Here is an 11628-nt window from a genome sequence, read left to right as displayed (position 1 = left end):
TTGTAGAAACATCTCAAGGATGATCAAAGGGAAACAGGATGCACCTGAGCTCAATTTCGAGTCTCATAGCAGTGTCTGAATAGTGATGTAAATAAGGTATTTCTTAAAAAAATATTTTTTTTATACATTTGCAATAACTTCTAAACCTATTTTTGCTTTGCCGTTATGGGACATTGCATGTAGATTGATGAGGATTTTATTTTATTTGACACATTTTATATAAAGGCTGTAATGCAACAACATGTGGATAAAGGGAAGTGGTCTGAATACTTTCCGAATGCACTGTATATTACATAGTACAATAATAAAAACAAACACTTCCTGTAATAATGCACCTGTTGAGAATCTCTGTTCTGAGAGATTTTATAATGGGACAGAGTACATTGCAGGCCTGTATGAAAAGCCCCTCCCCCTTTTGGAGTGCAACAGTGAATTGTCCGGTGATTCACCATAGCGTATGCAGTCACTCACAACTAGTGTGAAGTTCCACTTGGATTGAACATTGAACACAATTGGAGATGGTCATGTCTACAAAAAACTCCATTGTAAAAGTATTGGTGGTGCGCTAGTCCAGTTTCCTATTTTACATACATAAACTCCCATGAGTATGCCAAGAGTAGGACCTTAGCACCACAACAAGTTTAATTGACTACCTTCAATTACAAAGGAAATGTTCATTTAAGTAGACAGTGTTTCTTACATGGAGGTGAGTGTTTGCCATGATGCTGCATCTTGGCTGTAATAAGAGAAGTGTGTGTTTGTGTAATACTAGAACATGCACCCTAAAACATAATATAAGGGGGATCCAAGAACCAATTATAGTGTATTTGTGAGGTCCACTCATAAACAATTGTGGAATTTTGGGAGCGGGTGAGAGACATCACAACGGCCCTGCTGGGGTGGAGTGGGGTGTGGGCATATCTGTAAACCTCACAACAATTTCTGTGAATCTCATTATAACCTGGCAGCATGATTTAGCTCACACGTACTCCTTGGTGCTGCTGGATGGTGAGAGAGCACTCATGCCACTCATGACAGGGTATTTGGGCACCGGCTTTTTACTCCTGGGGCAGGAAGATGCCAGCATGGCTCCCCCCAGCAGGTCCAGGAAAGAACCCCCCCAGGCGATGAAGATGGCTGCCCCAAACTCAAACCTGTTATTGGGGAGATGGAGAGAAGAGTGAGACGTTGTTCTAGAACAGTGTTCTTACATTATTCTCCTGGAAAGCCATGTGGTGTGCACATTTTTTCTGCAGCCTTGCATTATTTTAAGTCAATAATCAAAGACTTAAGACGGCGCCAAGCCAACTTTGCTTGATAGGTATTACTGCACATAGAAATGGTAGTTATAGATCTGTAATTTGCATTGAAAGCAAGTCTAAGAAGTGATAGCTCTCTTCTATGTGCTCTATTTCTATGGTTCTCGTTCATTTTTTTTCTCGTTTCGTTTTTGTGTCTTTTACTTTAGTTTTTGTACACCAGATTCAAACATCTGAAAATACAATATTTTTGGTTATTGAAAATATATTTCATAGTGGTTCAGATGATACAATGATTCTCTAACTCAGGATTAGGCAACCCTTTGTCCCAACTAGGCACCCCACCTGCCCAATTGAGTAAATTGATTAGTTCAGTGATTGCCTAAATTCAATACACCTGGTCTTCCAGGTCAGTTAAATAAAAAACATGAAGTGGATGCGGCATTCTACGAGGACCATGGCTACCTACCCCTGCACTACACTAGGGGTTGTTTGTTTTGTCACAAACTGATATTTGGTGAACTATTAGAATTTTAGAAGCCAGGAAATGGCGGCGCGATTTCTGCATATTGGACCTTTTTTTAAATAAGACCACTCAATAGAAGGGAAAGGCCAATACATTCAGGAATTTTGTAGGGATACTTACTTGGTGTTGACAGGAGAATACGGGTTATAGAAGGCCCGGATGAGATTATGAGCGAACCACGAGCAGGCCACTAATGCACACAGAGCTGAAGGAGAAGATCAAACAGATACAGACAGATCAGTACATCGAGACATCATAAAGAGGTATTTGAGAGAGGGGAGCCATACACTCAAGAAGTCAATGGGAGGCTAGCTATTGAGTTCCAGTCATTAGCTGTTTACTGCCATTGACCTATGAGTCTTCAAATGAGCAAAAATCTAGTCCCCCCTGTCCATTAATTATAATCTAAAATAATGAACGGATCCTAGATCAGCACTTCTATTCTGAGACCCTTTGTGAATAACAGGCCCTAACCATTAGATTTTACTGCCATTGTCTGATGAGAGTTAATAATTACCTCTTATATAACAGTAACAACCAGCATCCCAAATGGCACACTATTCCCTATATTGTGCACTACTTTTGACCAGATCCCTATAGGCCCTAAATAGGGAACAGTGTCAGAGTAATAGCCACAGAGTCAGTAAAAATGCCCCATTCTCTCCCTATGTGACCTCCAGGGGAACCAGAGTAGATGAGTGTGACTTTTATTGCGCAACGTTTCAAATCGAAGGTCTTCGTCAGGCTTAGATGAGTGGGAGAGCAGCTGGTGGCCAGATGAAGGGTCAAACCTCCTACATACAGTACTCTCTAAGATCTCAGACGCTGGACCAGAATGACCAAGTGACCTCTAACACAGATCTTTTCATGTAATGTTAAATAAGAAGTGCCTACACATAAAGAAAAATACAGTATATGCCTGTGATGATTCTCTTGATCTCTCTATATAGCCATGCCCCTGTTAGGGACCAGAATGACGAAGTGACATAATAAGCACAGATCTCAGACCAGCTTAGAAAGAATGTTTTAAAAAAGTAGGGCCCTGAGATTTTCATGACCAAGTCATTTGACCATGTAAGGAAAACTCTGGACCCTAAGAACATATAATGTTTGTGGTGATTATTCTGATTGCTCTCTATAGTCCCTTTAACATAGCTCTCTCTCTCTCTCTCTCTCTCTCTCTCTCTCTCTCTCTCTCTCTCACTCACTGACCTCCAACCAGTAGAATGACGCCTCCAGTCATGGCGGTGCGAGACTTCCACACTTTGTTGTTTCCTCCACAAGTGGTACACTTCATGCCCATGGTGGCCACGCCCAGCCCAGCGATGGATACGATGATGCCAACAATCATCAGGGCACGGGTGGCCTGGAGAGTGCCTGAGAAACACACGCACACACATACACACACCAGGGAGAGGAGAGAGAGCAGGAAAGGGAGAGGAGGGAAAGGAGTAGCAAGATAGTGAGGGAGAGAGAGGTGTGGCACAGCTATAGATAGCTTTAATTTATAGACTTGTGGGATATATTGCAGAATGTAAAATTAAAATAAAAGATCAGCAAGTCTCTCTACCCCCCTCTCTCTCTCCATCTCTCTCTCTCTTCTAAATCAAATTTAATTTGTCACATGCGCCGAATACAGCAGGTGTAGACCTTATTGTGAAATGCTTACTTACAAGCTCTTAACCAACTATGTTTGTACCATGTTTTGGGCTGCTACCATGTTGTGTTGCTACCATGTTGTTGTTATGTTGTGTTACTACCATGCTGTGTTGTCATGTGTTGCTGCCTTGCTATTATGTTGTCTTATGTCTCTCTTTATGTAGTGTTGTGCTGTCTCTCTTGTCGTGATGTGTGTTTTGTCCTATATTTATATTAGATTTATTTTGTATTTTTAATCCCAGCCCCTGTCCCCGCAGGAGGCCTTTTGCCTTTTGCTAGGCCATCATTGTAAATAAGAATTTGTTCTTAATTGACTTGCCTAGTGAAATAAAGGTTAGATTAAACTAAATAAATAAATGCAGTTTTAAGAAAATACCCCCCCCCAAAAGTAAGAGATAAAAATAGCAAATAACTAAAGAGCAGCAGTAAAATAACAATAGCGGAACTACATACAGGAGGTACCGGTTCCGAGTAAAGGTGCGGGGGCACCAGTGTTGAGGTAATTGAGGTAATATATACATGTAGGTAGAGTTATTAAAGGGACCATGCATAGATAATAACAGAGAGTAGCAACAGCGTAGAAGAGGGCAATGCAAATAGTTTGGGTAGCCATTTGATTAGATGTTCAGGAGTCTTGTGGCTTGGGGGTAGAAGCTGTTTAGAAGCCTATTGTACCTAAACTTGAGTTTTGCCATCTTCACGACTGTCTTGGTGTGCTTGGACCATGTTAGTTTGTTGGTGATGTGGATGCCAAGGAACTTGAAGTTCTCAACCTGCTCCACTACAGCCCCATCGATGAGAATGGGGGCGTTCTCGGTCCTCCTTTTCCTGTAGTCCACAATCATCTCCTTTGTCTTGATCACGTTGAGGGAGAGGTTGTTGTTCTTCCACCACACGATCAGTTCTCTGACCGTCTCCCTATAGGCTGTCTCATCGTTGTCGGTGATCAGGCCTACCACTGTTGTGTCATCTGAAAATTTAATGATGGTGTTGGAGTCGTGCCTGGCTGTGCAGTCATGAGTGAACAGGGAGTACAGGAGGGGACTGAGCACGCACCCTGAGGGGCCCTCGTTTTGAGGATCAGCATGACAGATATGTTGTTATCTAACCAAACCACCTGGGGGTGACCCGTCAGGAAGTCCAGGATCCAGTTGCAGAGGGAGGTGTTTAGTCCCAGGGTCCTTAGCTTAGTGACGAGCTTTGAGGGCACATTGGTGTTGATCGTTGCGCTGTAGTCAATGAATAGCATTCTCACGTAGGCACTCCTTTGGTCCAGGTGTGAAAGGGCAGTGTGGAGTGCAATAGAGATTGCATTATCTGTGGATCTTTCAGGCAGTATGCAAATTGGAGTGGGTCTAAGGTTTCTGGGATAATGGTGTTGATGTGAGCCACGACCAGCCTTTCAAAGCACTTCATGGCTACAGACTTGAGTGCTACGGGTCGGTAGTCTTTTAGGCAGGTTACCTTAGTGTTCTTGGGCACAGGGACTATGGTGGTCTGCTTGAAACATGTTGGTATTACAGACTCAGACAGGAAGAGGTTGAAAATGTCAGTGAAGACACATGCCAGTTGGTCAGCGCATGCTCGGAGAACACGTCCTGGTAATCTGTCTGGCCCTACAGCCTTGTGAATGTTGACCAGTTTCTGATGGTGCCAGAGGGTAGGGCTGCCGTATTATCGGCTCTGAACTAAATAATTTTTTGCATTGTTCGTATTGTTCGTTTTGTACATAATGTTGCTGCTACCGTCTCTTATGACCGAAAAGAGCTTCTGGACATCAGAACTGGAATTATATTTACCTCAAATTGGACAAGGAGTTCTTCTTCAATGAGTCGGACACGAGGATATACTGCAGACACCCGATCAGGCACCGATCCCCGTGATTCGCTGGAGAAGGAAACAGAGATTTCGAAGCAAAAGATCAGGGTGCCTTGCGAGGATCAGCCCTTGCGTTCCGTTCTGCTAGCTAACATTCAATCGCTGGAAAATAAATGGGGCGAACTGAAAGCACGTATAGCCTACCAACAGGACATTAAAAACTGTAATATCTTATGTTTCACCGAGTCTTGGCTGAACGACGACATTAAGAACATAAGACTGGCGGGTTACACACTCTATTGGCAAAACAGAACAGCAGCCTCTGGTAAGACACGGGGTGGGTGCCTAGGCATTTATGTAAACAACAGCTGGTGCACGATATCTAAGGAAGTGTCAAAGTTTTGCTCGCCTGAGGTACAGCATCTCATGTTAAGCTGTAGATCTGTATTTTTTTGTAGCTGTCTATATACCACCACAAAGCGAGGTTGGCACTAAAACCGCACTCAATGAACAGTATTCCACCATTAGCAAACAGGAAAACACTCCTAGTGTCCGCTCCTAGTGTCCGGTAAATTTAATGCAGGGAAACTTAAATTAGTTTTACTGAATTTCTATCAGCATGTTAAATGTGCAACCAGAGGGAAAACAATTCTGGACCACCTTTACTCCACACAGTACAAAGCTCTCCCTCGCCCTCCATTTGGCAAATCTAACTATAACTCTATCCTCCTGATTCCTGCTTACAAGCACACATTAAAGCAGGAAGCACCAGTGACTCGGTCTATAAAAAAGTGGTCAGATGAAGCTGATGCTAAACTACAGGACTGTTTTGCTAGCACATACTGGAATATGTTCCGGGATTCTTCCGATGGCATTGAGGAGTACACCACATCAGTCACTGGCTTTATCAATAAGTGCATCGAGGACGTCGTCCCCACAGTGACTGTACGTACATACCCCAACCAGAAGCCATTGATTACAGGCAACATTCGCACTGAGCTAAAGGGTACAGCCACAGCTTTCAAGGAGCGGGACTCTAACCCGGAAGCTTATATGAAATCCCGCTATGCCCTCTGGCAAACCATCAAACAGGCAAAGCGTCAATACAGGACTAAGATCGGATCGTACTATACCGGCTCCGATGCTCGTTGGATGTGGCAGGGCTTGCAAACTATTACAGACTACGAAGGGAAGCACAGCCGATAGCTGCCCAGTGACACGAGCCTGCCAGATGAGCTAAATAACTTTATTTATCTATAATCGCTTTGAGGCAAGTAACACTGAAACATGCATGAGTGTATCAGAGGTCGACATTCACAAGGCCTCTGGGCCAGGCGAATTACCAGAACGTGTTCCCCGAGCATGTGCTGACCAACTGGCAAGTGTCTTCACTGACATTTTCATCCTCTCCCTGTCTGAGTCTGTTATACCAACATGTTTCAAGCACACCACCATAGTCCCTGTACCCAAGAACACTAAGGTAACCTGCTTACATGACTACCAACCCATAGCACTCACGTCTGTAACCATGAAATGCTTTCAAAGGCTGGTCATGGCTCCCATCAACACCATTATCCCAGAAACACTAGACCCAATCCAATTTGCATACTGTACCAACAAATCCACAGATGATGCAATCTCTATTGCACTCCACACTGCCCTTTCACACCTGGACAAAAGGAACACCTACGTGAGAATGCTATTCATTGGCTACAGCTCAGCCTTCAACACCATAGTGCCCTCAAAGCTGATTACTAAACTAAAGACCATGGGACTAAACACCTCCCTCTGCAACTGGATCCTGGACTTCCTGACGGGCCGCCCCTAGGTGGTAAGGGTATGTAACAACACATCCGCCACGCTGATCCTCAACACTGGGGCCCCTCGGGGTGCATGCTCAGTCCCCTCCTGTATCCCTGTTAACTCATGACTGCACGCCAGCCACAACTCCAACACCATCATTACGTTTGCTGATGACACAACATCCTGATCACCGACAACGACGAGACAGCCTATAGGGAGGAGGTCAGAGACCTGGCCGTGTTGTGCAAGGACAACAACCTCTCCCCCAACTTGATCAAGACAAAGGAGATGATTGTGGACTACAGGAAAAGGAGGACTGAGCACGCCACCATTCTCATTGACGGGGCTGTAGTGGAGCAGGTTGAAAGCTTGGCGTCCACATCACCAACAAACTAACATGGTCCAAGCACACCAAGACAGTCGTGAAGAGGGCAAGACAAAACCTTTTCACCCTCAGGAGACTTGGGTCCTCAGATCCTCAAAAGTTTTTACAGATGCCCTAAAAATTGTCAAAGACTCCAGCTACCCAAGTCAAAGATTGTTCTCTCTGCTACCGCTCGGCAAGCGGTACCAGAGCGCCAAGTCTAGCTCCAAGAGGCTTCTACACAGCTTCTACCCCCAAGCCATAAGACTCCTGAACAGCTAATCAAATGGCTACCCAAACTACCCCCCCCCCCACGCTTCTGCTTCTCTCTGTTATCATCTATGCATAGCCACTTTAGTAACCCTACCTGCATGTACATAATTACCTCGACAATGTGTCCCCGCACATTGACACATTGACTCTGAACCGGTACCCCCTGTATATAACCCTGCTATTGTTATTTACTGCTGCTCTTTAATTATTTGTTTTTCTTCTCTCTTATTGTTATTTAATTTTTGGGGTGGGTATTTTCTTAAAACGGCATTGTTGGTTAAGGTCTTTAATTAAGTAAGCATTTCACTGTAAGATCTACACCTGTTGTATTTGGCAGCATGTGACAAATACAATTAGATTTTAATTTGACTAAAGGTCTTACATTTTTTTTTTAATGTTTGAACCTTTATTTAACCAGGAAGGGCTCATTGAGATTAAAATCTTTTTTACAAGAGCGCCCTGGCCAAGATAGGCAGCACCAAGTCATTACAAAAAAATTACAGACAGATAACATGAAAAACTACAAGTAATCTAGTAAAAACCATTGAATTCACAAGAGTATAAAACAGCTAATTAAAAACATTGACAGGTCAGGGAATCAGCCTCCAAATCCTTCATCAGTGATTTAAAAACACCAATCGGGACAAGTTCTTCCAGTTTAAAAGTATTTTGTAAGGTGTTCCAAGACGATGGCCCAGAGTACATAAAAGCCCTTTTACCAAATTCAGTTTGGACATTTGGAACAGTTAGCAGGATAAAGTCCAGCGAACGAAGAGAGTACCCACCATATTTCTGAACAATAAAAATGCACAAATAAAAAGGTAGTAAACCCAAAATGGCTTTGTAAATAAAAGTATACCAGTGACTGTGAGCCTACGAGTAACTAGAGAAGGCCAGCCAACCCTGGTATACAAAGTGCAGTGGTGCGTAAGGGTTTTGTAGTTTAAAAGTCTCAAAGTGCCATGGTAAAGAGTGTCAATTGATCTCAAACACTGAGCGGAAGCATTCATATATAAAATATCCCCATAGTCTAGTAACGGCATAAATGTAGCTGATACTAGCCTCCTTCTGGCTTCAAAAGAAAAACAGGCCTTATTCCAAAAATAAAATCCCAATTTCAGCCTCAATTTTTTTGTAAGTTGTTGAATATGCAATTAAAAAGAGAAGCTGTCATCAATTAAAATTCCAAGATATTTATATGAGGTTACAACCTCAATCTCCTTGCCCTGACAGGTAGTAATAGGTGAAAGGTTCAGAGATCTATTTCTTGCAACGGTGGTACTGTGGGGTACAGGGGGGTTAGGGTGATATTCCATGGTATCCCCAATTTGCATGCCTGGCATGCCCTCATTGTGTTTATAATATAGCAGGAATTTTTCCTTCCTTCCTTCCTTCCTTCCTTCCTTCCTTCCTTCCTTCCTTCCTTCCTTCCTTCCTTCCTTCCTTCCTTCCTTCCTTCCTTCCTTCCTTCCTTCCTTCCTTCCTTCCTCTCCTCTCCTCTCCTCTCCCTTTCTCCTCATCGGCTGTGGAGAGCATGATCACACAGTCTGCTGTTGTTTAGGGGAGGGGGGATTGAAAGCTACTGTCAGGACCCCCTAATCTGTCACCACATCTCATAAAACTGACAGAAAGGGAGAAGCAGAGGCCACCCCAAACCAGTCTGTGCCAGTCCAGGCCATTCCTGAGTTCACAAAAAAAAAGTCCAGGCCTGAGAAACGGAGAAAGGGAGAAAGGGAGGGATGGGTGGATGGAGGGATGGAGGAGAAGAGAGAAAGGAAGGAAGGAACAAAAATTCCTCCTCTGCTATATTATAAACACAATGAGGGCATGCCAGGCATGCAAATTGGGGATACCATGGAATATCACCCTAACCCCCCTGTACCCCACGGTGCCACCCAGACTCCCCACCCTGTACCCCACGGTGCCACCCTCACCCCTCTGTACTCAACAGTGCCACCCTGACCCCCCCCCCCCCTGTACCATTCCTACAACCCCCAAACCTGCTCTCTGTCAGCAGTTACAGCCAGTAAAAACTGGAACTCTAAGTGTTCTAAATCTGAACAGGCATCTCTGTTCAATGAAATCTCACCAACCCTCTCACCAACCCTCTCACCAACCAGTATGACATGAGAAACCAAGAAGAGTAGATGGGGAGTTATATCAAATTACACCCAGGTTCTCTTCATTATGGTGCCCTAAGGGTCTAGGGCAAACCGAGGTGGGAGGAAGAGGGAGGGGAAGGGCATAACATTCCTGCACAGGTTACTGAGTTGCTGTTGCAATGGCAACTCTTTTGGTTGTTCACCATTAGTTAGTTAGTTAGGACCAGGACATCTCTGGCATCGGGAGCCCCAGTCAGCACCCTCCCTGTGCCACCTTTCTATGCCAGGGTATAGTGGGTGATGAATGGGCAGGGGGCATTACCACCTTGGGGGTGGACCGGCGCAACCGTTTGAGAATAGACAGCAGAGAGGGGAGGGGAAAATGGGTTGGGAGGTGGGGAGAGGTTGCCGGGAACAGTAACAGGATTGAGAACTCCAGGTGTTCAATGGGGTTCTGAGAAGAGTAAATGTCAGATACGTTTGTAATTGATTTTTCAAGAGTAATATCCAGAGTGATTGAAGTGTCAGTGAGTGTGGCACCTGGAAAGGAGTTAACAGTATCCCACTGTATAATAACACAAAAGGTGCTACTAAATGATAACCACGAGAGGGGCAATTAAATGACGAACAGTCCCGAGGTGACACCTTTATCAGTGACACCAATGTGCTCCATTGAACAAGAACTGCTCCATAGGAAAATGGGTGGGGACCTCAGCTGACCGTCTCAGCTGTCTGCTCAGATGTCTGCTCACCTGTATCTCCCGTCAATCAATTCCATTTACTGGTACAACATGAGAGTTTCCCGAAACAAGTCACCATACTCATGACATTCCTCCTTTGATAATAAGATAGCCTATCGGGTTATATGCATGCGTAATTCACAGTGCGTGAGGTGCGCACAGGACGCGCATACCGTCATAGAAATATAACGGTCGAATAAATATTTCGTTTTTTATACTCACCGTCTAGCTGCAGGATCGAGTCGTAGATTTTACATTGGAGCTGCCCTGTGCTCTGAAAAGCGCATGACATCCATAGTCCTTGGTACATGGCAACCGCCGTTATGATGTTGTCTCCTACGTACGCAGACATCTTCCACTGTGGAAGAATGGTCCCCACGATAAGTGCAATGACACCGACGAGTGACAGGGCGAATCCTAAAAGTTGAACTCCCGAGTTTGCCATCTCTAAAAATAAAATTATTTTGTCGATTATTTTTTTAATGTCTAAATAAATAGGTTTCTGTTGATGAAAAAACTATGAATCCTTTTGTGCGTGTCCAAAGGCACACAACGGTTATCTTAATGCAGTCTATATTTGCAAGGTAGATCTACCTATCTTCATTAAACGCGTCAGGATGGCGTCAGTAAACACAATCTTGTTGTGGTTCTTGATCTCCTTTCCACCTGTTACAGCTTGAGCCGCACCTTGAATAGTAGTGCTGAGCTTGCGGGAAGGGGGATTTAAATTCTGCATGAGGGCCCGAGAGGGGGTGTGTGTGTCCAGTCACCGTGCCCGGTGATGCGTGAGAGGTCTCTTCTCGCATCCCCTCCTCCCAGGGCCCTTACCGTTATGTCACGCCCATTAGCCATGCCACTTCTTCATTCCAGGGAAGCTACAATTGTTTCTCGAGCAAGTGGGTACTGTAAAACAACCGTACAGTTCCTACCGGGCTGACGGCAACTATTTGTTCAGCTTCAGCGTTGCTTGCTTTTCTCCTGGAACTGTCTAGAGACACATCAGGTTCACATTTTACCTTCAACAACTGGCCAAATGACAATAAATAACTTTTTCTTAGAACTTGTTTTCCAGTGAGGGATGCCT

At 44.3% G+C, this 11628-nt stretch overlaps 1 protein-coding gene across 1 annotated transcript; it reads right to left on the bottom strand.

Moving 5' to 3' along the window:
• Window positions 1-223: 223 nt before the first annotated feature.
• Window positions 224-11322, bottom strand: LOC109906834 (claudin-7-A-like). Its single transcript, XM_020504679.2, has 4 exons — window positions 10767-11322; window positions 2998-3162; window positions 1906-1990; window positions 224-1154 (listed from the first exon to the last, which is right to left on the bottom strand). Exons 1-4 carry the CDS (start codon window positions 10987-10989, stop codon window positions 980-982), a joined length of 648 nt encoding a protein of 215 aa, XP_020360268.1. The 5' UTR covers window positions 10990-11322; the 3' UTR covers window positions 224-979.
• Between the last annotated feature and the right edge of the window lie 306 nt (window positions 11323-11628).

The sequence above is a fragment of the Oncorhynchus kisutch genome, linkage group LG16 (assembly GCF_002021735.2).
Source record: "Oncorhynchus kisutch isolate 150728-3 linkage group LG16, Okis_V2, whole genome shotgun sequence".
Classification (NCBI taxonomy): domain Eukaryota; kingdom Metazoa; phylum Chordata; class Actinopteri; order Salmoniformes; family Salmonidae; genus Oncorhynchus; species Oncorhynchus kisutch.
Note: the sequence above shows the minus strand (reverse complement) of the source record. Positions and strands in the feature narration are given on the sequence as shown.

Excerpts from the sequence above, each read along its gene's own strand:
- LOC109906834 (XM_020504679.2), bottom strand. The coding sequence starts at position 10,989 with ATGGCAAACTCGGGAGTTCAACTTTTAGGATTCGCCCTGTCACTCGTC. Across the intron at positions 3,163-10,766 it reads CTCGATCCTGCAGCTAGACG|GCACTCTCCAGGCCACCCGT; the intron begins GTGAGTATAAAA and ends TGTGTTTCTCAG. Across the intron at positions 1,991-2,997 it reads CGTCATTCTACTGGTTGGAG|CTCTGTGTGCATTAGTGGCC; the intron begins GTCAGTGAGTGA and ends CTTCTCCTTCAG.